Raw genomic sequence first — 25,910 nt, 5'->3', positions numbered from 1 at the left:
TTGCTGAAAAACGTTCTGAATGGAGCAGACAGTATGGCAACTGATTTGGACAAACTATTGTCAGCTTTTCCCATTTCGTGTTGTACACAAATTAAATTTCTATTATTACGCAGATGAATTAATTTATCAAAAATATTTGATCCATACATTAAATACAATTGTATTAAAGTTAAACCATCCAGCCCCCACAAACACTGAAAATGTAATTAATCTAATGTAATTAATGTAATTAATCTAGCCTTTGTGTGCATACTGAAGGAAGCCAGAACCATATCTAATATCTAATTACATTGAAATACTTGGAAAGCACTTGTAGCAAAAGTACTTGTTAAAATAGGATTTTTATTTATTTTCACATGTAATATCAAACAGTCATCATACAGATAAACATTGATATATGTTGATAAAATAAAATAGTTCTTTATCCGTTTGTCTCTCTCAATCGCTCTCTCGCTCTCTCTCTCGCTCTCTGACTTTCACATATGCACACCATCGCGCACACAATTCGGGTTACCATTTTTTATTTCTTCTTCTTCACAGTTCTATTCAGCTTGGAGTCGGCCCGAATGTACATCATTTATTAGAATTAAATGTGTCGCTCCTTTCATGACAGCAATTTTGGGGTATACTATTTTGACAGCAAAAATAACCAACCGTAGTTCAGTGTTTCTCAATTCCGGTCCTCAGGCCCCCCTAGCCAGCCTGTTTTCCATGTCTCCCAATTCCCAATGCAGCTGATTCCAATGACAGCTAATCAGCCAGCTCTGGAGAAGCCTGATAACGATCCTCACCTGCGTTGCAATTGGGAGACATGGAAAACAGGCTGGCTAGGGGGGACCTGAGGACCGAAAATGAGAAACACTGTCGTAGTTTAAGATTATTCACGTTCACATCTCCCTTTGGTCGTTTCAGCTTCAAGTTACTTTCAACGCAAATCTAATATACAATTTTAGAATGAATAGTGTTGTTGTTGTTTTTAGCTCCACCAAGTAAGGATTTCCTTATACCCTGAATGTTTTCACATATATTAGTGCTCAAATAATACCAGTGTCTCACCTAAAGCAAAAATTGAAAACCTTTTTGTGCTCATCTTCTCCCTTCTCAGTAATTCATGTCCCTCATGTTACCTTTGAGCCTCATGTTACCTTTGAAAATAAATCAAATATGTATGTATGTAATAATAACTGTAACCTTCCACACTATGATATAGTTTGTGGGTCTCGGAACTTACAAATACCTTCTGTATATATTAAATAAAAAAATAAAAAAAAGATTTAAAAGAGGTTCGACATTCTGTAATCAGTCGGACTCCCATCAATGAGACCAGCTCCATCATTGTCGACAAACCAGCAGGGAATATTGTCCCCGTTGATCACATCGTTGCTGAAATCCTTCTGCCAGTGTCTGCACAAGCGAGAAAACCAAGGTCACTTTATGCATAAATACTCTAACGTGGGTGTTGCAAGTGTTTAGCTTTATAAGCTCAGCATACCTGGTCACATTGAGTGTCTGTCCCTTCACATACATGATAGCATCCACTTTCTGCTGCATATTCCCCAATTTTAGATCTGCCACTTCAAAATTAACACCATGGTAGAACTGACCTGCAGGTTCAAACAACATAGCTGTGTTTTATTTAAACATGAAAATAAGTTTTGTAGTGATTTTATGCAGAAGGAAAATAAAAGGTCTACTCTGATTCCATGGTTCCTACCTAGCAATCCATGAACTGACTTGGACAAATGGTGGCTGTCCAGAGTGTAAAACCCCAAATAGTTCTGCTGATCGTGTCGTCTTTTCCAAATCTTGGTATGTCTGATGACCATAAATTTGACTGAGTGCCTCAGTGTGACTGTGAGGCAACAGTTCTTTGTCAGCTGAAGGTCCATACTGAACGAGGAAGCAAAATATTATAATATGATTTGTAATTTTACTGTATTACATAAGTACAGAGAAAGTTGTATGATAACACAGGTGCATGCTATTCACAGGATTTTTACGGTATAACATTTGTTTGTTTTTTTTGCGAATTTCAGCACAAATCCAGTTACCCAACACTTTGACTCACTTGCTGTCTTTGAGAGAGGCAGAATCCGTCCACTGCATCTTCACCTGTTTCCCCCCATGAAACAGCAAGATATCCTGGGTGTTCACCTCTAGTTTTACTTCCAGAGCCTTGTGGCTGATTCCAAGACGGCCAAAGTAGGTGTTCATTTTTTGATCCGGGACAAACTTCTTTTTGCCGATAATCTCGCCATTCACAACAAAACCTGAAGGTAAAAAGGATTATTTTAGTGTCTGTGTTTTTCTCATTTGATGTATGCGAGGATGTGACCTGATTTGGGGTCCCGGACTAGATTGAAAATAGTCCCTTGTTTGTCATTGATGTTGAAACACAGGGCATCTTCTCTGTCTGGGACTTCTATCATGAAATGTGGATCTCCATCCACTGTAAAAGTACAATGAGATATGTTAAAAAAAAAATTAAAAAAAAATCATAATGAATTCCTTAACTTTGCGCAAGCATTCTGTATTCATTATTTCACATATATGATACATGGGGGTTCCCCCCCCCAAAAAAAATGACATTATCAGTCAATTAGCGATCATCTAAAATTTTAGCGAGGTACTTTTTTCCAGGGTAAAAACAGAAAATCACAACACATTAACCACTGCTGATTCTTCTATGCAGGTACAGTTCAGATTAAAGAAAATCTGCAGTTTTATTTACTTTTTAATGTTTTTTCATGTTGTCCCTGTGCCCTTTTTTTTTCTTGTCTTCAAGTTTTTGTTTCAAATTGTTTTCATTAGCCCAGTCCTTTGTGTCAACCAATCAATGACCCCTGATTGGTTGACACAAAGCGTCTTGTCCAGATGTTTCTCATTGTCTCATTTAGTTTGCTTGAATTTATGCTGCATTCGAGGATGGTCGGAAGTCGGATTTATCAGAGTTGGTTTTTCCCAGTTCCAACCTGAAAGCGTTCGAGGTGAAAGTCAACAACCAAAACGGCGGATAATGATAAATTGTTTTTTATTTTTGTCCTCAAAACTCCTTTTGACCTCCAGCGAACTTGCCTACTTGCAATTTTGCTTCATTTATTGTTTTCATTTTATTTCATAAGCATTTCATACAGTTCAGTAATTCCATGCAGGGAGATGGCGGCATACTGTCACGTATGCTGTGTTATGATGAGTTATGTCAAATATTTATGAATGAAGAAAACTATCTAGTTTTACACTTGAGTACCATGTTTACCATTCACGGTCTGTGATTCTAAAGGGGTCGCCATTGTAGAGTGGCGTCACATTGTCAGTCGGTGAAGTCGGGGTACTACCCCCCCCCCGACTTTGCAAGTGGGATTTCCGAGTTCAAGGGGGCGTTCCCATAGTTTGAAGTCGGAAAAGTCCGCCTTCCGACCCCTCCTCGAATACAGCATAAGTTCCCTGGTTTAATCTGGTCAGATCACACTTTCTGTTGTTACTGATGTCATGTCTCCTGAGTCATGTCATGTTCATTTTTTTTTTTTTTTTTTTGTTTTTCTGTTTTTCAACACAAAGATCTTTTAATTTGATTAGAACATTGACTATGACATGACTGGAACTCAGGTACTTGTATTCCAAATAATTACACTTTTTTTTTTTTTTTTTGGACGCCCGAATCCTCTGTAAAACCAAAATCAATTTAGAATCATAATAGATTGATGCAGCAAAGAAAGTAATAGTAAAACTACCATTTGATTGTTGCCGTGGACGTGCAGCATGGGCAGAGGAACCTGAAACAAATTATTCGAATACTGTGTTTAAAGTAGTAGAGACGAAAAATGCAATCTATAATGAAGACAAAAGTGACTTCCGTACCACGGGGTCTCGCTTGTTGATCTGTTTGACAAACAAAACACAAATAAACCAATTCAGATTCATTTGAGTTGCACGACAAATCTTTCATGGTCTATAATGCTGGCATTCACAACCGAAACCTGAGAGCAAAGGCAAATTTCCCTGTTTAATTCTTATTATGACATGACATATTTTGCAAAAAATTAAGTCTACAAAAAACATCAAAATATATTCTCAATATATATTATCAAATAATATCATGAATAGTTCATATACAATACATTACATATCATATGAGTATTGTGCAAAATAAAAACCTTGATAGATTCATGTAAATGAGTACGGTAGTAAGAATGAGAATGACTTTACGATTTGATTGATGGCCTGGACCTGCGAGGGCCGAAGAGCCTAAGACAAGGAATATCATATCATACATAAGAAAATAATGTTGCCATAATGTTAATGATTTCGAAAAATCATACCTCTTTGCCTCTCTGCTCTTTGTCGTTGATCTTTTAAACAAACAAAACAAAAACACATTTATACAAAATACTGTATATCATATCAGTTTCTGACCTTTTCAGTTTCAAATAGTGTTGTGTAAACTGTGCCTTAAAATCTACAATATTTTTTGATGGGGATTGGAATGTGGAAGGAAAGTGGAATACACTGAGTGAATCTGCTAACATTGGATTGCCAATTCCGAAAACCCACGTGTGTCTTTTACCCTCTGTCAGCTTATCAGCGATGAGGGGGCTGTCTGCTCCGTCCTCACTTTCAGGCTTGGTGACCACCATGGATGTGAGTGGGGTGACAAAGTTGTAGCGTAGCGACATGTCCAAGGCCTTGGCGGTGAAGTTGTCCTTTTCCTGTTGACTACCAATGCGACTGGGAGAAAAGTTGGCAGCTAAGTAAAGTATTTCATCAGAAGCAGACGAAAACTTGCTTCTCCATAACACTTTTAACACGGTTCTTATCTCAAGTCTGTGTTTGCTTTGGGAGAAAGGTCAATTAAATAGTGGTACAGATAAATCTGAGAGAAGCATTCCAAATGAGCAAACCTCTTCTCCAGTAGCTGCTGAATGGTAAGGTAAGCCCACAGACGCTCTGTGAAGTCCCCAAAGATATACTTGTCTTCCGGATAGATCCCATCCCAGTCTGCCACTTTGGCCTTCCCCTGCACTTTGAAATCTGCCTCTGGCTGTACGAGGAGAAAAAGAAACAAATCCGTTTTTATTGGCAGCATATAAACCGAGGATAAAAATATTACCTGCAAATGAAACACATTTTAAGCAAGTAGTACGGACAATCTGACACTTGACATTGCCATTTACTTTGTGAAATGAAATTATTTGGATTGATACAAAATTAGTTGCTATACAGTATAGGGCAGTAAAGTTCAATTTCCTCTGTATCAGGTATATGTATGCCATTGAAGAGCATTTAAAAAAAACTGTCTACGGTTCTTGTGGGGGGAAAATGCTGTTGTGTACATTTGAAATAGGTGTCCCCATTGCCACTTAGGCTGAAATCATTATGGTAGGCAGGTAGCTTCTCTCAGCAAACTAGATAGATAATGTTTGTGTTTAAATTTCATCTGCCGCCTATTTCACCCGTGACCCGAAAGACATTATTTGAACTTATTTGGTCCTGGTTGCTTGCCTTCTTCTTCTCTGGAGGAGAAGTACAGTCTTGGGGGTGGTGACATTCTAAAGCACGTGTCAAGATCCGGTCCTCGAGGGCCAGAGCACTGCATGTTTTCGAGGCTTCTCTACTCCAACGCACCTGATTCAAGGATCAGGATAATTATCAGGCTCCTGCAGAGCTTGCTGATGAGCTTAAATATGAATCAGCTGTATTGAAAATGGGAGGCCTCGAAAACCTGTAGGGCTGCGGCCCTCGAGGGATTCAGTTTGACACCACTGTTAAAGAAATGTCTGCCATCTAGTGGTGAACATCATTATTACATCGTAACATCTTTATTTCCAAATATTGAGGGCCACCTGACCCTAACTTTTATGTTGTGTATATTTATTGGAAACCTGTAATTTAACATTTCAACCACTAGATCAGGGGTCGTCAACCCAAAATGTTGAAAGAGCCATACTGAACCAAAAAAAAACAAAAAACAAATCTCTCTGGAGCCACAAAAAATTAAAACCCTTATATAAGCATTATAATGAAATAAATACATGCTGTAAATGTCTGTATCAGCCTACTACCAAAATTTGATCATTTCTTCTTGCGGCCCATCAGAGTTCACATACTGTACCTGCATAACAGCGCTGCCTGTTCTAAGGGGTTTCCATCCAAATGTTGCCAAATTTTTATGTGAATTTAGTGAAAATGTGCAAAACGAACATGCGACTTTATCCCCTTTCCATTTATTATTTTGCGAATATTGAAAGGAAGCAACTGCGCTATAATGAGTTAACGTCATATCAGAGTAGAGAGACGTTCAACCCTATAATCAACCAACCTTCTAAATTCCTAACATCCGAATTTTTCTTTTATCCACTTGCATTATGTATATGAATGAAAAAATACAATCTTAATAATATCAAAATTGCTTCAAAGGGCAATGATATATGGTGGATGAGAACAGTTAAAGATTCAATTCCAAAATATGGAACACTTCATCAATATTACAAAAGAGGAAAGGATGAGATCCATGAAGTGACATTTGATATCAGCATAGTAGTTTATGGCTAATTTAGCTTTGCCCATTTTGAACAGCTGCAGCACCTTTAATGTTAGTCATCTGCCCAAAACATTACATCAATGATAGTTTTGGAGTTGGTAAAAGTGTTCAATGTCATTTGTTTTTAGTTTTGTAATTTTGGCCATACCAGTTGGAACAACTGTAATTTAGTCCATTCAACAGCTGGACTAATTGAGTTTTTAATACACCTTTGTACAGTATTTTATACATAATTCATTTTCACTCACCCCCTGGGCAACCACCTCCACGAGGAAGTTATCAAGCTCATTTCTGTCATCTAGCCGACCAGCCACCACAATCTCGGAGCCGTTGAACAAATGGCTGTGGTGATTTTTGGTCAGGAAGTCTACAGTATTGCCTGGATACTGCAGATTCACCTCCAAGAGAAGTGGACTGGACACTTCTTCATAGAAACCCTGGCGGAGGGGGGGAATCAAAGCCATGTACTATACTGTGTTTTTTATGTTTTGAGTTTAACTATTTATCTTATACTCTACTTGGAGTTGAAGAGCTGCATCTGAGGCCTCGAAGATCCGGCGGGCAAGCCCTTTATTTTGTTTGCTCATCACATCCAGAAAGGAGTAATCCACATCATTTCCAAACCCAAGACAAAAAAGAGACATGTTTCCGTCAATAGCCTGGCGTACATTCTCCTGGATTGTCTGAAGGTTGGACACGCCTGTTTGAGTTAAGAAGCTGTGTGAGTATGCGGTCACTTTATCCCAATTACATGAAGTTGTATTGTTTTGAGATGAGGCTCACCGTGGTTTGGCATCCCATCAGTCAACAGTATAATCATATCCACACTCCTCTCGGGAAGCCGTTTATATTCTCTTTCCTTCTTTAACAATGTCACTGCTTCCAAAAGGGCATCGTTGATATCAGTAGCTGAAAGACAAATAGAGGATGAGCAGATTAAAGATGACATCATGTGACTACAATGCAGTTGGTGAAAATGTACCCTGAGATAAATCTTGTAATATATAACTCATTTCATATGTAACTATAGCCGTGGTATGATTCCGAAATATGATTTTGAACCCCAAATTACTCTTGAACACTCCATAAAATAGCTTATTTTTTCCCTCTCGTCCGTCCCTTTCATGACCACCTTACAGCTATAACAGATGATTTAAGTTATTTATCAGTTATTTTATCACACACATCTTAAATAGTAGTGATTAAGCTTTGAAGTTGTTTCTCTTAAAATACATGCAACCCTGGTACTAAAACGTTTTTAACCATCCACAGGAAGAGAAGAAAAAAAAGAGAGATACATGACTAGAGAAATGACATCCTCGAGTGAATTGCTTTGACCAAATTCTCTCCCCTATTTTTCACTTGTTTTTCATGTTTTCATCAGTAATGAAGTGTGACACTAAAACAACACAACCTTGCTGTTACTCATCTTATCATGAAAGCACATATTAATACTGAAGTATTTTGTTTGTTCGTGACCAATTAGCATAGCAGCTAACACAGTTAGCATGTACACTGACTTGAGTAAATACTCTAACCTTACCATTGATTTACAACATTGTTACTTACAACCCAGTTACTGTATGAGTAGCGCCATACCCATTCAAATTAAATGAACCTCTATTTATTTGTAAAGAATTATTGCTGGTGTCAGGCCGAACCCTCATAAATAAGGTAAATTTAATATTTTTTCAAAAATCTATACTTTAGGTCAGTCCACGTGTGGGTGTCATTTTTACGATCTACTGACCAATTTAAAGGGTTGAAAATGGTTTGCTCTCTTTGGTTGGTTGAGCAAATATGTAGTTTTTGTCATCTCTTAAAAAGTGACAATTTTGGAGGGACGTTTAGGCCCGACGCAAGCACCTTGTTTTTCAGGTGCCTGACAATAACAGGGCACAAAAGTCAAAATAAATAAAAAATGTTGGTGCCTCAATAATTTCCCTCCAATTCTGGAATGACCAATATACAGTAGATTAGTGTTAAGCAAAGTGCTCATGGAAAGAAACAAACGATGCTAATCTTGGTCTCGCTCCTCTAACCTCCCCTCTCCTTCAGTTTCCTGATGTAGGTAATGGCGTCTGTCACATTCTTTTTTGTTGCTTTCATGACAGAGCTCTTCCAGGTGACAATCTCAGAATCAAACAGGATGAGACCAAAGTGGTCGTCCTCATGGAGATCCTTCAGAATGGCTGCCAAGGCGTCCCGGGTCTGCAGAAGTTTACACAAAAGATTACATGTGAAGATATATACAAGCAGAAAGACGTACAGGATTTACCTGTTTGATCTTTTTTCCGCTCATTGAGCCACTCCTGTCAACCACAAATATCACATTTTTGGGGACTGTGGGTAAGTCAGGTGGAGAGAAGAAGTGCACAAAGTAGCCGTTTACCATCTGAGGGAAAATATACACAGACATGACACAGGTATTATTTTGAAAGTAGAAATAGCAGGTGTCATTTTAACACACACTGGTACAGTTGAAAGTATCAAAGCTTACCTGGACTTCCCCAAGACTTTCTTCTCGTTTGACATCATACTTGACAATAAAATCTCCTTCAATTTGAGTGCCCGCACATGACAGACATGTCCTCTGTTGTTCCATTGTTGGTGAGAAAGTGATGAGGGCCTGAAATGTCGACATGCACATGAATAGGTTCACACTGTCTAAGGAATTGCTCTGGCTGTGTTTTGTGATGATTGAGCTCAGCTTTATAAATTCCACTGGAAAGCTTTACCTTTGTGTCTGTGATAGTTTTCTCCACCAGGGGGAGCAGCTGATTAGTGAGAAATGTTGCTGTAGCATCCACTGAAGTGAGGCCCTGAGGCTCAAAGATGCGAACTGTGATCTACACACAGACACAAAAGATCACTTTTAGAAGTAAATGCATTATTTCATTATGAAAACACAAAAACATCAACCTGAAAGTCTTGAACCGGTTGTTTGGGTTTCACTCGGGTAAGAATCTCATACTGGCCCAGTTTCCTCTGAAGCAGCTCCTCATAGGTCAAAACGAAAATGACGCTACTTTCGGCTGCAATGTTGACAGACACTGAAAACTGCTCCATCTGTCTTCCAGATGCCCTGAAATGATTTGTGGGTAGGCTACGGCTTCATTAAAGTGTAATGTGTGACATCCTGTGCCCTCAATCCAACTTACTTGACCAGTCCAGCAGTCTTTCCTGAAGAAACCGCCTTCTCATATTCCTTTTTTGCTTTCTCTTTCCCCTTCACCTCTCCAGCATAAACTTTACTTTCAATTTCCCTGAAAGGCACATATGGAGTTTGGAAAATGTGTTTTGTGGCATACAGTTTGCATTTTTAACTTACATGGTGAAGTTGGTGATGAACGCCATCTTGGGCAGCTCCACTTGGAAGGTGATTTCCTGCGAGACGTTTGCTTTGTTCACAGCCTTGGAGGTCATGACGGTGTGAGCGAAACGAGACGTCACAGCACAGTCAACTGTGAAAGTGTGCACCTCCGCCATCTGACAGGATGAACACAATAGCAGCAGCAGAGGAAAAAATGGTTTAGCTGACAAATATTCAATGTATTGTACTGTACATTCTTTTTTTTTTCTTCTTTTTTTTTCTTTTATACATCATTCATAATAATCAGATTTGTGTTCCTTACGTTCTCAGAGTTGGCGCTTCTTTTCTGTTGGACACAACAAAGAGGGGAAAAAAGATTAAGAATATTTTGTTCCCAGATATACTGTTACTCATCTGAATCATATTGTTCTGCAAATGTGCTTCTGCTGGTTGGAGCCAAAGTAACTGTAGGAATAATTGTAAATAATAAGTTATCATACATTTGCTGCAATGAAGAACTGCTTCTGCTTGCAATGAAGAATGCTTTGCTCTGCTCCACACTCACATTCACATAGCCTAGCAGAAAATGACTCAAGAAGCTGAAGAACCAGAACATTTAAAGCAGCAGAATGGTTAGAGCCAGTCTGCTGAGGCCGCCTGTTTTCTGTTAAGAAATGATTGCAAACTTGACCACACATGTACTCAACAATCTTCCACTCAAATGCACAACACATAGACAAACAAGTACACTGTGTTCAAACCATGCCTTGCATTTGCATTATTAGGGTTGGAACACCCATGTAACTAGGGGCGTGGCCGCGTGGAAACCAAATAAAAAGAGAGGGTGAGGAGAGGATTCTTCAGAGTGCAGTAGTGAATTGTATTAGTCAGTTCCTCTCCTCACGAGCCTTGAACTGATTGTCTTCGCTCCTTTTTGTGTCGTGTTAATAGAGGTCAAACAGGTAAGCCTGACAGTAACGCACTCACTTTTACAACCAATTCCACACAATCATCAGAAAGAAGCCTGATTTATCAATTATGATTATTATCCAGCTCACTATTGGCAACCTAGTGTACATAATATAAATTACAGTTGTCTGTAAATAATTTAAACATAATACCATTATTGACTTGGTTCCCACAGCTCTATCCTACAACACACAAAATAAGATTGCATTACTGAAAAGTGTAACATGATGTTAAAAATAACAAAACAAAACAGTGATGTTGATGCAACATTCAGATTTTTTTTTTTTCGAACAATAGTGAAATTAAGAAAATATATTCTGGTTTAAACATTTTGGACCATCTGATAAAATCCATATGAATCTTGTTATCTGTAAATGCTGCACAACTAAAAGACATTTTTAGATTATTTTTCTGCCTGCTTTTATACAATTACTGTGGCTTCCACCATATTCATAAACCATGTACAGTATTTTAGGTAAATTGAAGACTCTAAATTGCACATATATGTGAAGGTGAGTGGCTATTGGTCTATTTATATGTGCCCCTATTGACCCATTGATTATTCTATCGACCAGGGATGGCCAACTGAAATGGAGGGGACCACAATTTTTCATTAGCACTAGTAGGGGGCCAAAGAAAATACCATTTGAAATATGGACAAAATCTATGAATATATCATTTTTTTTATTGTACCAATACACTTCACAGTATCTTATTATAGTTCATGCTCATTAAAAAGATCCAGCCTTCAACAACAAAAATATTGAAAAGTCAACATTTGAATATTATTCACTATGTTTGTCCTGCATGTCACTCCAAATCCCTAAATTATTAGGCCAACTGACGTTGTAGTATATGGCAGTATCAGACCCAGTCTAAGTTCAACTAGGCGATACCTGCCATCTAGTGGTGGTGGTGAATGGTGATTTGACAAACTAAAAATATAGCATGGCAAAAAGTAGGACACATTTGTCTATATTTGACGTCCATTGAATTGTATTGGGGGGGGGGGAAATAAAACATTTTTTGTAAATCTTAAGGGGGAAAATGCTGATAAACCTCCAATATCATTTTTCATGAACCCTGTTTTTTTTTTTTTTTTATTCCATAAAAAATGTTTTTGATGTTTATCTACAGTATGTTTGTTTGTTTTTACAAGATTTATAAAAATGTTTTAGGCCCTTCCACCATGAATAAAAAAATGCTTAAGTCAAGGAAACATGTCAATAATTTCCCCACCACAATCTTTTTTTTTTTTTTTTTTTTTTTTTAAAGCTTAATCAATGTCCCACTCACAGTTTGGGTGTTTGGCCCGCGCACCACCAGTTGCCTATCCCTGACATAGCCAACGGATGAATAAATTGATAGTTATGAAATATAAACATATTTGCACGTTCAGAATGTCTGATTAGTATGACTCAATATTACACAAAATGTACACTACTAAACTTCACCATATCTTCAAATTGCATTGTGCTCATTTGAACATAGTTGGATGTGTTTTTATATGCCTGACTTGTTTTATTTCTATTTCATGATTATCTATTGTGCTATTTTAAGACATTTGAATGGACACATGACAACAAACATCCTCTGTTTTGAGTCTTACATAACTGCTAGTTGGGGTAATGAAAAAAAAAAAAAACTACAAACAAATAAACCACCAAAATGAAGCCACAAATATATATTTTAAATAGTTTTAAAGTTTTGTTTTCAAGCTCACTAACTTTTAATGTGTTCTGACTCAATTGTGACTTCTAACTTTTCTCCCCTCCAGCACCCTGACAACATTCATGACATGTTTTCTTTAAGGTATGCAGCAAACAGTTTAACAAAATTGGGTTTTCAATAATGCACACTAAATATCTGCATTACCTTCACAAGAGCATCTCTGTGGGAAACAAGCAGAGCTCCTTGCCCCTGAGCTGCAAGCAGAAAGCAGACCCAAGCCCACGGTAGGACTCTCCAGAACACAGGCATGCCCGCAGCGAGGAAAGTCCGATCCTCAAGCATGGCTAAAAACAAGCGCTCTGGGAATTCAAGGCATGTAAAAGAAAGTTTTCCCATCAGAACTTTACTCCGCCCACGCATATTCCTGGAGGCGGACCTTCTGTTTCCACTCTGACAGCATGAGTCAGTGGCCGTCAGTGTGTGTTTTCCCGGAAATTGGCATGTGTGGGATGAGATTAAGAATGCATGGAAGGTTTTATAACCTGAAGTCAAATCTAGACTTGTCCATTCAGATGGATAGATTTGCTGCATCAAAAAAACAAAGGCATCATTGTGGAATACATGAACTGTCACCAGAAGCACTTTTTGCTTCTTTGGTGAGCGATCGTAGTACAAGAGTGCAGATGTGCAGTTTTGCTTTATGCGAGAATTGGAGGAGACCAAAGACAAAAGGGATCATCCAGGCTTTCCATCTTCTATACATATGAATGATATCGTAAAAAAATCTGTTGAAAATGTATTTTATTTCACGCATGTATAAAACTGCTTAGATCAGTGTTTTGTCATGATAGATCAAGGCACAAACATAATTAGGTTTGGTTTCTAAACAGTTTTAAAGATGCCAGAGACAATGTAATCCGAGGCATCTCCGTCAATGATGCCCGTCCCATTATTGTGAATGAACCAGCAGGGAACATTTTCTCCATTCTTCACATCTCTTCGGAAGTCTCTTTGCCAGCCCCTGTGGATCAAGAACATGTTGCATTGAACAAATTCTGAAACTACACCTCTTATTTAAGAACACCACTGATGTCTTACCTGGTCACGTTGAGCTCTTGTCCCTTGACGTACATGGTTGCATCTGGTTTTTCTGGGACTTCTCCTGGACGCAAACTTGAGACCTCGTATTCAATCCCATGATAGAACTGACCTGGAAAATAAGTCAACAATGTAAGAGCATTGAAAATACTCTATAGTCTGAAACTTTTGTTGCTTCATCACATTTGAGGTTTTTACACATATTCCTGCTCGCGCAACCCTTTTGCGTTCTATTTTGGAGGTTCGACTGTATTGACTTGACTTGATGAGTGCATGCGTGGTTATACCTAGCAGACCGTGAACAGAAGGTGACAGGAGGTGGGTGTCCAGTGTGTAGAAGCCCAAATAATCCCGGTGGTACGGGTGGTTCTTCCACACTTTGTGTAGCAGGATCACAAATTTGACAGAATCTTTGAGAGTTACTGTCAGGCTGCGGTCCTTGGTCAAGAGAATATCCATGCTAGGGAGAAACGGACAGAAGAGTTAAGTAGGGAGAATTAAGGGACATGATGATGATAACATCTCAGTCATCATGAGTCAGTATCGCCCTTTGAAACTTCCCCATTATATAGAGTGGACTTTTTTTCTTTTTTTTTTTTGCCCATTATCATTTAATGAGCTTACATGGTGAACCTTCACACCAACCTGATATATTTAAAGGTGCACGATGCAAGATTAGACTCAAATTTGAGTGTTAAAATAACCATATTTTTCACCCGCACGTTTTAAGAATTGTATAATGGACGACTGTGGCACAATGACTGCTGCCCCTATTTTTCTGTAAAAGGAAAAAATGATGGAGCGTTCGGGCCAGAATCTTTAACTGTGGCTCTGAGCATGACGTCATGCGCGTGCACGCTATTGTCCCTGTTAGCTCTCGCGATTGTTCACGCATCTTCACGGACAGGACAGCTAATTCAAACTGGATTTAAAGAGACCTGCACCCGATACGTCTCAATCCCTTATGGAGACTCCACGGAAGACAAAAGAGAAGTAAAAAAAAAACTTTCAGACCAGCGTCACAGGAGGACGCGGATAAATATAGGAGCAGCGTTTGTCAGGTGGAGAGAGCTAAGAGCCAAACTGGGGATGAAACGGGACCCACAGCTTGCTATCCTCAATGTCATCGGATTCACGGGATGCACTATTTACGTTTGGTAGGTTGTAATTACGTAAGCTTTTGTCACTTAAAATGACTTTCACATACAAAGTAACTTGAAGATTAATACGTTTCTTACCGCTGTAGACATTATTAAGCCTATGAAAAAGGTGTTGTGCTCCGTGTTTACGTTTGTTCGATTAAGTTGGAGGTTTGCTCGTGCCCGAAAAGTCGCGCACGCTCCTGGCCGTGTGCACGTCGCTGGGGTCCATTCCACGTTTCGCCAGAGGGGTCGCAAATGTGCAAAAACTCAGAATCTTGCATCCTGCCCCTTTAACAAGCTGATGATGTACTGTTTGACAAATAGTTTAGATTTTGAATTTTTTTTTTTAAGGTTTTTCATATATTTTCAGTGTGACTGAGTGGATATGTTAACCTTGAAAAACGTCCCTGGGGTACAACAATTTCAGCCGAGAAAGGACAGGCCATACGGGAGTTCTGCTGAAATTCCCGATGGCCACTACGTCTCCGATATTTGTATAGCATGCGCGAAAATGAAAATGTTGGGACACTTATATTAAATAACACCATTGTGCTTCTTATTCCACTAAATTTTCACGATGACTGCATGTTGTGATTCAGATGATGACAACAGACAACGAACAAGCGCTCACTTGTCTCCTTTGAGGGAAGTTGTGTTGGACCACTGCAACCTGACCCGATTGCCATCTTGGAGCACTAAGACGTTTTTAGTGCTCACCTCCATTCTCACCCCTAAATGCTTATGAATTATGCCAAAACGCCAAAAGTAGGTGTAGATTTTACCATCAGGAGGAATTTGCTTGTCTCCTATGATCTGGCCATTCACCAAAATACCTAATGAATGCAGAAACAACAGTTAGTTGCCATTGTCAGACTGCTGCCTATAGTTGAGTGGCACAAGAATGATGATGAGGGCATGTTTAAGGTGAGTGAGAAGGTCAAGAATCTTGGCCTTTGCCCCTCATGACAAAACATGGAAAATAATTCATCTGAACGTTTTGCATTAGGAATGATGAGAACTTGATCTGACCTGACTTTGTGTCTTTAACCAGGTTGTAAATAGTGCCTGGTTTGTCATTGATGTTGAAGCACAGGGCATCATCTCTGTCTGGGAGCTCTATGATGAAATGGGGATCTCCATCCACTGCAAACAAACAGAAATCAAGTTATACATATAAATGTGATTTTATTTTGCAGTAATGTACAGCAGGCCAAAAGATAATGTGAATCCAAAATTGAGAATACTTACCAAAATATGAGGGTGGAAAGGCGCCACTATACGCTGGGTAAGGACTGGCTGGGGCTGAATGGTAATGATATCCTCCTGTACAACATCCCAGAAAAAAAAAGTATTGGTCTGTTATTTTTAATTCTTTCTCGAAACATACAACTTTCAGTAAACATTTTGTATGCAATTTGTTAATACAAAAAAAAAAAAAAAAGTCTTACTGTTTCGCTCTTCCTGTTGTCTTTCCTCTGTCAGAGAAAAAGGAGGGGAAATAAATTGACGCATCCTTGTGGAAAAGCTCAAGTGCAGTTACGGTTGTGACACTTTTATGATGCAATTAAATCAAGCCCATTCCGTGATTTCAACATATTTTAGGACTATAAAAGGAAATATAACCAGTTAAATTTAACTGGGAAAAAGAAAATCTGTTTTGAGGAAAAATATGCCCACAACGGACTTCACACCACCGGATCACTACAACATCAAGAAAAGATTCATGTCTTACCCTCTGTCAGTTTATCAGCAATAAGCGGGCTGTCTGGTCCATCCTCAGTCTCAGGTTTGGTGACCACCATGGATGTGAGCGGCGTGACAAAACTGTATTTTAGGGACATGTCCAAGGCCTTGGCTTTCTCATCCTGGCTACCACTCTTGCTGTAAGAAAAAACGCAGACATTATCCATTTTCTATGCCACTTGTTCTCAAAAGGTTACGGCAAGAGCTCGACACTATCCCAGCTGACTTAAAGCGAGAGTTCAGAGTACAAAATGGACTAGTCACAGCTGGACATGTCATGGAGGTTGTCCACACAGGTTTTAAGGTGCTGCATAGAACAGAGGCAGCACTGTTAGGAATTTTTAATCATTTCCTCCTGGTAAATGACACTGGAGACTGTGTGGCGTTTTTTTTGTTGGATGTGACTGCAGTGTTTGATAGAGTGGACCATAGTATTCTGTTGGTTGTTTTTTGCAGCACCAGTTGGGTATTAGCGTTCTAGAGTAGTTTAGATCTTATTTGGCAAGCAGGACTTGTGTTAGTCGTAGGTGCTCAGAGTCCCACTCTGCCCCACTGTCATCTGGTGTTCCACAGGGTTCCATTTTGGGGCCCCTGCTGTTTTCATTCTATTTGCCGCCCCTGGTTTCCATCTTAAGAAAGCATGGTGTTCCCTTTCACTTCTTTGTGAATGACAATCTTTACTTTACTTTATATATCCTGTTAAGCAAAAAAGACACTTTCTCCTCAAGGCCACTTTCATCCTGTCTGGAGGAAATCAAAACCTGGACAGCACTGAACGTCTTCACCTTCAACAAAAAGAAAACAGAAGAACAAATTGACTGACCTCTTCTCCAGTAGCTGCTGAATGGTAAGGTAAGCCCATAGACGCTCTGTGAAACCCCCAAAGATGTACTTTTCGTCTGGGTAAATAGTGTCCCAATCCAGAGCGCTGGTCTGGCCCTGCACCTGGAAGTTCTCCTCAAACTATAGAGCAGGAAAACAATTTAGGAAGCAATATCTGCTGCAGACAACATCTAGATATGGAATATGGACAAAGCGGACTGAAGCCAAATCCTCAGTTTGGTGGAAAGGTCAACAAAAGTCAAATAAGGTCTCACCCCCTGGCCAACCACTTCCACCAGGAAGTTGTCCAGGTTATTGTCCACCAGCCGACCAGCCACCACAATCTCAGACCCATTAAACAACTGGCTAAAGTGGTTGGTGGTCAAGAAGTCCACTGCGTTGTCAGGGTAACGTAAATCCACTTCGGAAAGCAGTGGGCTGGACACCTCGTCATAGAAACCCTGGAATGAATTCAGACAGACATTTGTTTGTATGGGCAATTCAATGTCTATGAATACATGATCAAGATTTTAATGTGTGTCTGCTCATGTCTGTAGTTTGACCCTTAAAGATGGTGCTGGTGAAAGCAGCTGTAATTATAATGCATTATTATTTTCCAAATATTGTCTTATTTGGTCCAGGGACCAGTCCAAGGACTAGTATGTCACCTCAAGTTCCAAGTCAGGTGGGATATGCTCCAGCTAACACGTGACGCTAATAAGGGCATGTGATATACAAGATGGATTTATGGAGGTGTGCTTTTCTTCAGAATGAAAAACACATTTGCAACAAACAGTACACACACGTCTGTACTGGCTGCAGTACAATGTGGTGATATTCAATTTGAAAGCCGGACAAAATGATGTTGATGCTCTCCCATGCTACATTTATATATTGTGTTACCACATTTAGAATATTGGCCCTTTGCTTTGCATATACTAATACCATAAAATCAATCCAAGGCCTGCATTCCGCACCTTCAATTGAAGAGCCGCATCTGAGGCCTCAAAGATTCTACGAGCCATCCCCTTGTTTCCTTGACTCAGTACATTCAAGAAGGCATAATCCACATCATTTCCAAATCCAAGACTGAACAGAGTTGTGTTTCCACCATTCGCAGAGACTATATTCTCCTGGATCTTTTTTGGATCGGTCTCACCTTTACAAGATGAAGCATGTCATTATTTTATGAAACAGAACATTGCACCCAAATGAAGACACAAACAAGTGCATGCGTACCAGGACCGGGCATTCCGTCAGTGAGTAAAAGGATCATGTCAATGCTTCTCTCTGGGATCCTCTTCTCTACTTTGTCTTTCAACAGCATGTTCACACCTCTTAACAATGCATCATTTATGTTAGTGCCTAGACAGACAACAGAGAATCAGAAAAGCCTTTGCAGATTTATAAAATTGTGCTTCTTCTGTTCACCTCCTCGGGAATACAACTGCTTAACAAATCCTACGGCCTGAGTCACGTTCTCCTTTGTCGCTTTGGTCATGGTTTCCTTCCAACAATTGATTTCACCATTAAATTCGACAATGGCAAAATAGTCGTCCTCTTTCAGATCTTGAAGGATGGCTTGCATTGCCTCTCGGGTCTGGAAAGAAAGCATCTGCTCATCAATAACTTCAGACATTCCAAGCCTGTGGGCTCCACCACTCACACCTCATGTTTAGAACGTGTTAATGCACATTGACACAAATGATTCAACAGTCTGACCTGGTGCATTTTATTTCCGGACATTGAGCCGCTTCTATCAATGACAAACACAACATTTGTTGGCACTCTTGGCAGGCCGGGTGGTGCAAAGAAGTGCACAAAGTATCCGTTGACAATCTGAGGGGCGGAAAAAATCTGTAAGTCCAATGACAAGTGTGACAATCCAAGCAATCCCATCATAAGAATTTCACAGATGACCTGAATGTCCCCAAGGCTGGTTGCGCGATTCACATCATACGTGATGACAAAGTCTCCATCGATCAGCGTTCCATCACAGTCTGGACATTTTCTCTGCTGATCCAGACTTGGTGAAAAGGCAATGTGAGCCTGAAAGTAAGACCAAATCTAGCATCAACCAACTTGCAAATGGAATGCTTTGAAGAATGAGTCACTCTCAGAATTAATCACATCACGGGTGGTGAGTGACCAACCAAACAACACAGATAAACACAAAAACCCCTACTTGTGAATCTAAATTACAGCAAAATTAAATATATTGTTGCATGATCTAAATTCGAGTTTAGGAAGGAAGCCCAAGCACACTAACCCAGGATAATGTGCAATGTGTTTATTTTGTATTGTTTACTTTCCAGCTCTCACTGCCAAGTGTTGATCCCAAGATCAGGGTTGGAAAATCCAGGTCCAGAAAGTAAAAACGATGCACTATACCTTCTTCTCTGTGACAGTTTTCTCCACTAGCGGAAGCAGCTCGTTGGAGAGGAATGTACTGTGGGTTTCCACGTAAGAAATGCCTTGAGGTTCATAGATGTTTGTCACAATCTGATTCAAACACATGCAAAAAAAATGTTAAACTTCATTCAGTACCAGTTGCAAGATTGCTAAATGAAGATGCAACCTGGAACTCCTGGACTAGTTGTTTCGGTTTCACTCGGGTCAGAATCTCATACTGGCCCAGTTTCCTCTGAAGGAGCTCCTCGTGGGTCAAAACGAAAGTGACGTTACTTTCTGCTGCAATGTTGACAGACACTGAAAACTTTTCCATCTTCCTCCCAGAAGCTCTTGATAGGAGCACAAAAGAAGTCATGAGAAGATATACAGGAAATGTCTCATTTGTCTTCGCCAACTTACTTGACCAGCCCAGCAGTCTGTCCTGAAGAAACTGCCTTCTCATACTGTTTCTTGGCTTGCTCTTTCTCCTTCACTTCTCCGACATAAACTTGACCATCAATTTCCCTGAGAAAAGTGAAGAAAGACAATTGAACGGCGTCAAACTCAAGGTCAGAGGGGACATGAAATATCTTCCTGTTTACACAACAAAGAAGCAGCTTTAAGTCTTGTGTTCCTCGACTGAACCTGTGAACCATGACCTTAAACCTAAGTTGGGTAACGCACACTGATTTTCGGCAAACACGCTTTAAGTTAAATATTAATGTGGTTTCAGTGTTATACACCGCATCTTGAGAGCAACCACTACACTAAGTTTGACACCTCTGCTGTAAAATATCATCATGGGGATCTTACATGCTGAAGTTAGTGATGAAGGCAGTTTTTGGAAGCTCCACTTCAAAGAAGATTTCCTGCGAGACGTTGGCTTTATTTAAAGCCGTTGAGGTCATGACGGTGTGAGCGAAACGAGACGTCACAGCACAGTCCACCTTCACACTATGCACCTCCACCTGAGATGAAGAGTCATTGCGAAAGACTTTTGAGCATTCAATCAATATCATGAGGGGAAACCTCCTACTGATGACCGTTTTTCTGTTGATAGGACTGCTGTCAAATATTTCCATGAGAATTTCAGGAAAATGCACTTGTTGGTTTTAGCTATTCTGCTAGGAATGATCATGGTGGTAAATACATAATATAAATAGTGACAATCAATATCAGTGTCCATTATTACAATAGAATATATGAATCCAAGCAGAATCCTTTTCTCACCATGACAGCCTGCGTACTTCTTTTCTGTAAGAAAGAAACAGACAATTACACATTATGATAAGCAAGTCAATGATCCACATTTTGCTAAATAAACCACTAGAAGCTCTGAAGCTCTTACGTACGTTGCCAGGAAGTCGTGACTCGTCTCTGCAAAACTTTTTTAGAACATCCACTAGATATATGCTCAACATCCACAACTTTGCTGGATTTATTTGGAATTTTTTCAGGAAATGTGAAGATACCCTAATATTTTATCTGGCAGCACAATCCCAACAGGTTTTTGTCATTGTTTTGGTTCAGGTCTGCAGTCTCAGGCACGAAGGTGCCCAGCGTTCAACGCAAACATGGTGAAGCATCAACTAGCTGTTATGCTGCATGCAACTGGAATAATCTTTTAACAGAAGCAAAGTGTAAATATGTTTAGGTTAAAGACTATGCTTATTTTCCCCTCATGCTTATGACTGAGAACTTTTCAAGCATTATTTTTTTCCCCAAATTATTTTTTTTAATGTGCGTGTGCGCTTTTAGTAATTTTAGTAAGCTATATTTTATTTCTGTACTTTGTTCTTAAATGTGCTTCCAAATAAATGTATTTCATGTAAACAACAATGCGCTATATAAAGCTGCTGAAACTAGTTTATTTTCTTTACATTCTGTTTTATTCGGTTTTTACATTTTATAACATAGTGCTATTTTTTGTTTATTGAAAATGTATCTGAAAATGTGGTGGAGTAACTTGACTACAAGCTTTGTTAAACTATTAAGTAGAGGTAGCACTGTGCAATAATTTCTGGCAAATACCTGCAGTGACCTGGCAGGACGTCTTGCCTCCTGTGAAAACAAACACAGCAAACAAACATGGAGGATAGAAATCAGAAAACAGTCCTGAAATGACTACCGCACAAAAATTCTTCCGACCTTGCATCTAAAACTCCGTTTCACATGCCATAAGTCAGAATATTACCTCGGCAGCTCCATCTGGTCCAGGGATGACCAAATCTCCCCGAGCCGGGCTGGGCAGCCACAGGCAGGCGCTGCCCCACAGCAGCAGTAGTCCAACAGTCAAAGCTCCAGACATGACCAAAGCTCAACTGAACACTGGGTTACTTCACCACTGAGGTACATAAATGCTCTGGCCAAGGGGCGGGACACAGCGTTGACCAACTAACTTACAGTCATGGCGGTGGAGGCCGGAAGGTGGACATTTTGGGGCCTGGAAAAATAATATACCTGCTATCTGGTGTGTGTTTACTCCATTCCACTGCCAATTGCTTTTTGCAAACAGGACTATCTTAAGAGTTGCAGTTCTTGTGAATCACATTTCTGTATCTGTGTTTAATTTAAGGTGTACAAGCACATTTGTTTTGTCAGGCAAGTTAAATAGTTTGATATACAGTGTTGGGCAAACCATATTACTTGGAAAATGTGGTGACCTAAGCTGCAAGCTATTATACATGAAATAAAGCCTCGCTCCACAAGCAAGCAAATAGTGCAGTAGGCTCCTCTTCATTTTTTTCTAGCTGCGACTGTACAGTCAGTGCAATTTAACTGGCTTAACAAATAAAAACTGCCAGAATTCCTCATAGTGGGTGGGAGTTTTATTTTTATTATTAATTAAGAGGGATCTGGTTATTCTTTGCAGGTAACTACTAGTTAGCTTGTTTTTCCTAACAATAAATAAATAAATAAATAGTCCTATAGATAATTTCCCCCTCACAAGTCACCAATCATACTTGATTATGTATTATACAGTTTATGTATATTATAGGGACTTTGTCAATTACAAAAACTGTTTGCTGTAAAACTAAAATATTGGAGAGGGAAATAATTATAGGCAGAGTGAGTGTAAGTACAGTAATCTAGTCTGTCCTTGAGGGCAATATACAGCCAATGAGTGTTGTTTATTACACTGTAGCCAATAGGGGGAAACATGAGTTTTTAAGTCACTTTTTTTTTATTTAGTAAACCAGGAAAAAAACAACTATAAACAGAAAAAAGTTACTTAGTTACTTCGAGGCATTGATTAGGAGCACATCAATATGAGTCATGCATGCACATTTGGCTTATTCACCAATGTTGAGACACTGTGTAAATTGCAAAGTACAACTGTTTGAATAAACTTGCCATCATGTCAACACAGACTTCGTTTGGCCTTGCTCCTACCATTCTGGGAGATGCAATATTTAAAAAATACATGGAAATTCATCAAAAATCAACGACTTAACAACACAGATGATTCTCACAAATGACTCCTGCAATATGGCGCTACTTGTTGAACACGCTGCCTCCCGGAGCTTTGGCAGGAGGCCTGGCCAGGGATGTCTCTGTTCCTGTCCTGACGTTGCTGAACACTGATGGTGCAACTTTCCCCATCCGCTCTGAAACAATAAAAAAAAAAGCAACAGGTACATGTGAAGCAAATTCAGACGTCAGGACGGGAAACGTAGGCAGTGCCTGCCCAAAGCTTATTTTTCATTTCAGAAAGCCTACGCTACCTATAGGTTTGAAAGTGACAACATTTGGTGATTTTCATAGCTCAATTACAAATGACTCATTACGGTCTTCTGGCCTGCAGGCACAAATGATGCAAAATTTCCTCCTGAAAGACAGTGTTGTCAGCAAAGTAAGGGACAGCGAATTAGTCGTACTTTTTAAAACAAATGGTACATAAGGAAAGATGGATGTGCTTCGATTAGCTGACTGTTTCACTTTACATGATGATTGGCAATGCTATTGCTAGCTTGATTTTGTGAGAAATTAGGCTGTTTTATAGGGAGATATCCACACATCCTTTCCGGGAGTTTTTTTTTTTTTTTTTTTAAACGGGTTTCTTTGCGCGGCAAATGGGAGGCAGAGTGCACTGTGCCATGTTTACCGTGACTGGAAGACCGCGTGCTGGCTGTGACGGTGGCCCAGAGATGTAGAATGGGTACGATTCGTACGAACCCCGCTCTAAATTATTAAAAAAAAAAAAAAAAAAAAAAAAAAAAAAAAAGATGGCATAGCAAAAAGATGTTAAGACTTCAAAGGAGTGTGATTTTTTTTGTTTTATTTTCGACCCATACAGAGGACGCATATGTTAAAATAGTTTGAACGTATGGCATCTCGAAGTATCTCGAGGTGGGACTGAGTGTCATTTTTTTTTTCCCTTTTATTTAAATTTTTATTAAGGAAAATATGGTTACTCTATGATACGTTGTACACTCGCATGCCGACACACAAATTTGTAATTGGCGTGTGCGTCTCAATTTGTGAATCTGCCTACCCAAATCTATAACTTATTGCACGCCGCTGGCCAGTCGAGGTGATATAAACAAAAGTCCCACTGAGAGCACCGCTTTCGACGCTCCCTGGTGGTCTAGTGGTTAGGATTCGGCGCTCTCACCGCCGCGGCCCGGGTTCGATTCCCGGTCAGGGAAAATTATCTTTTAAATTTATTTTTTGTTTATAATAAAAATGAGTAATTCGCTTCCCCCCTCCAACTTTTTCAAAAATATTCATCATTAAAAAAAAAAAAAAAAAAAACTGACGGAGACAGTTGTTTCAACAATACTTTGTGTTTAGGGTATTGTCTGATATTTCACCAAATCCTACCAGAATTACATCGGGGGAGATGTTGCAGTTGTATATAGAAAATTAATCTAATAATTAAAATAAACTGCACTTCAGAGTTGTAATGGAAGCAAGCAGCCCTTCGACTATTATTATTATTATTGTAAAAATACAGTACTATATATAATTTCTTGTCTGCTGTGAGTAGTTTTGTATAAAAAAAGGAAAAAAAAGAAAAGACAATGTTAAAATATATATATATATATATATATATATATATATATATATATATATATATATATTATTTAAACATACATGAACAACAGCGCTGTGAAAGCGCCAATGTATTTGATCGGGCTAAATATGATTGATGAGCCCTGGATTATGGTTTGGGGCACAGATTGTTCGATATGCTTCTACATGGAATAATATTGAGCCATCCTGTAAATCAGTGTTGATATGTCAAAATGCGTTGGCGGGAGGGGAGGGTGGTTGGTGGTCAACTACCGAACTTCACATGCCACTGGAGGGAGGTTGCACAAATGAGCAAACACAAACTGATGATAAAATCCCCTCCTGGTTAGAGGTCATAAAATTAAGAAGGAAACATTGTTGGAATGGAAAAAGACTACGTTTGTGAATGTGTGACACCATCTGAATGACGATTGTGAGAAAAAGGAACAACCCGTGCGACTTACCACATTCCGCCATGACCTCATAAGTCTTACTCTTGACTTCACCCTTCAAGCCGAGTTTGCTGCGGGCTCCTTTCAGGTCCTCCTCCTTCATGGGTGGACGCTTCTTCTTTTTCACTTCATCCGGCTAGGATGGACACAAGAGCAGATGGGAATAACAGTGGTGTATATCAAATGATTGAAAGTCCATTTGAAATGACTTTACCTGTGACATGTTGCTTCAAGTTGTTGTGTCGGTTCGTTTGAGTGTCTGCTTAACGCCTGGGGTGTGTCTGTTACCCCCTGCTAGCCTGACGTGATATATATATAGTCCAGCTACAGACCCAGTGAGTGACTCAGGCCCCCTAGCCTGGCCATTGGTGCCTGTTGTCAGGGTGTATTATTAGGTGTGATGTGAGGGATGGAGCAGCTGGAATGAGTCTTCAGTAGAGTACAGTACGATGATCTTACAGGCCAAACTAAAGCTGGTCTTCCATCGCCATCTCGCAAGACTCACTGTGGCTGAGATCATGTGCTTTATATGGCATTAATTCGTATGACAATACTGGGTCAAAATTAAGGCCAGCTTCACTAAACAGCCTGAATCCCACTCAGGGGCGAACATTTGCAAAAGTAGTGAATACATGTTGATTTAAGGTCGCAATGTTTGCTGAACATTCTCTAAACCTTTGCCAAATGTTTTTTTTTTGTGTGTCTCAAAATTTCATTGAAAAGAAACAAACAATACTAAAACAATTGGCAAACAC

General features: G+C 39.4%; 3 protein-coding genes and 1 non-coding gene across 5 annotated transcripts; 1 reads left to right on the top strand and 3 right to left on the bottom strand.

The window, feature by feature from the left end:
• Nucleotides 1–322: 322 nt before the first annotated feature.
• LOC144023322 (inter-alpha-trypsin inhibitor heavy chain H3-like) lies at nucleotides 323–13,035 on the bottom strand. Of its 2 annotated transcripts, XM_077528624.1 has the most exons (24): nucleotides 12,696–13,035; nucleotides 10,973–11,002; nucleotides 10,174–10,197; nucleotides 9,870–10,027; nucleotides 9,700–9,804; nucleotides 9,461–9,623; nucleotides 9,277–9,387; nucleotides 9,039–9,167; nucleotides 8,817–8,933; nucleotides 8,581–8,749; nucleotides 7,322–7,447; nucleotides 7,057–7,238; nucleotides 6,787–6,975; nucleotides 4,899–5,038; nucleotides 4,565–4,725; nucleotides 4,320–4,349; nucleotides 4,207–4,245; nucleotides 3,859–3,879; nucleotides 3,732–3,773; nucleotides 2,336–2,449; nucleotides 2,069–2,270; nucleotides 1,715–1,890; nucleotides 1,493–1,604; nucleotides 323–1,404 (listed from the first exon to the last, which is right to left on the bottom strand). In XM_077528624.1, the coding sequence occupies exons 1-24, from the start codon at nucleotides 12,909–12,911 to the stop codon at nucleotides 1,275–1,277; spliced, it is 2,886 nt and encodes a 961-aa protein (XP_077384750.1). In that variant the 5' UTR covers nucleotides 12,912–13,035; the 3' UTR covers nucleotides 323–1,274. The 2 variants fall into 2 exon arrangements, with proteins under 2 accessions (XP_077384750.1, XP_077384751.1); XM_077528625.1 differs by lacking the exon at nucleotides 10,973–11,002.
• Nucleotides 13,036–13,275: 240 nt separating this feature from the next.
• Nucleotides 13,276–22,045, bottom strand: LOC144023323 (inter-alpha-trypsin inhibitor heavy chain H3-like). Its single transcript, XM_077528626.1, has 22 exons — nucleotides 21,882–22,045; nucleotides 21,719–21,748; nucleotides 20,918–20,941; nucleotides 20,501–20,655; nucleotides 20,108–20,212; nucleotides 19,875–20,037; nucleotides 19,688–19,798; nucleotides 19,217–19,345; nucleotides 19,019–19,135; nucleotides 18,728–18,896; nucleotides 18,536–18,661; nucleotides 18,274–18,455; nucleotides 17,572–17,757; nucleotides 17,298–17,437; nucleotides 16,464–16,612; nucleotides 16,180–16,206; nucleotides 15,980–16,054; nucleotides 15,761–15,874; nucleotides 15,363–15,564; nucleotides 13,877–14,049; nucleotides 13,590–13,701; nucleotides 13,276–13,512 (listed from the first exon to the last, which is right to left on the bottom strand). The coding sequence occupies exons 1-22, from the start codon at nucleotides 21,993–21,995 to the stop codon at nucleotides 13,374–13,376; spliced, it is 2,742 nt and encodes a 913-aa protein (XP_077384752.1). The 5' UTR covers nucleotides 21,996–22,045; the 3' UTR covers nucleotides 13,276–13,373.
• A 742-nt stretch (nucleotides 22,046–22,787) lies between these two features.
• mustn1b (musculoskeletal, embryonic nuclear protein 1b) lies at nucleotides 22,788–25,455 on the bottom strand. The gene is made up of 3 exons (XM_077530312.1): nucleotides 25,370–25,455; nucleotides 25,168–25,291; nucleotides 22,788–23,295 (listed from the first exon to the last, which is right to left on the bottom strand). The coding sequence occupies exons 1-3, from the start codon at nucleotides 25,376–25,378 to the stop codon at nucleotides 23,183–23,185; spliced, it is 246 nt and encodes an 81-aa protein (XP_077386438.1). The 5' UTR covers nucleotides 25,379–25,455; the 3' UTR covers nucleotides 22,788–23,182.
• On the top strand, nucleotides 24,265–24,336 carry trnae-cuc (transfer RNA glutamic acid (anticodon CUC)). The gene has a single exon. It is a non-coding gene; the product is annotated as a tRNA-Glu (tRNA).
• Nucleotides 25,456–25,910: the final 455 nt, after the last annotated feature.

Source organism: Festucalex cinctus, chromosome 8 (genome assembly GCF_051991245.1).
Source record: "Festucalex cinctus isolate MCC-2025b chromosome 8, RoL_Fcin_1.0, whole genome shotgun sequence".
Lineage (NCBI taxonomy): Eukaryota > Metazoa > Chordata > Actinopteri > Syngnathiformes > Syngnathidae > Festucalex > Festucalex cinctus.
The sequence above is the reverse complement of the archived record's forward strand: the minus strand, read 5'-3'. Positions and strand labels throughout refer to the sequence as shown.

Bases quoted from the DNA above. Each gene is read 5' to 3' on its own strand.
- LOC144023323 (XM_077528626.1), bottom strand. From the start codon at position 21,995: ATGTCTGGAGCTTTGACTGTTGGACTACTGCTGCTGTGGGGCAGCGCC. The intron at 18,897-19,018 runs GTCAGACTGTTG...CTTTCTTTCCAG, and splicing joins CCGGAAATAAAATGCACCAG to ACCCGAGAGGCAATGCAAGC. The intron at 18,662-18,727 runs GTGAACAGAAGA...TTGTCTGTCTAG, and splicing joins GCAGTTGTATTCCCGAGGAG to GCACTAACATAAATGATGCA.
- LOC144023322 (XM_077528624.1), bottom strand. From the start codon at position 12,911: ATGCGTGGGCGGAGTAAAGTTCTGATGGGAAAACTTTCTTTTACATGC. The intron at 10,198-10,972 runs GTATTATGTTTA...TGTGTCCAACAG, and splicing joins TGGGAACCAAGTCAATAATG to AAAAGAAGCGCCAACTCTGA. The intron at 9,805-9,869 runs GTAAGTTAAAAA...TGTGCCTTTCAG, and splicing joins TTCATCACCAACTTCACCAT to GGAAATTGAAAGTAAAGTTT.
- mustn1b (XM_077530312.1), bottom strand. The intron at 23,296-25,167 runs GTAAGTCGCACG...TTATTGTTTCAG, and splicing joins TGAGGTCATGGCGGAATGTG to AGCGGATGGGGAAAGTTGCA.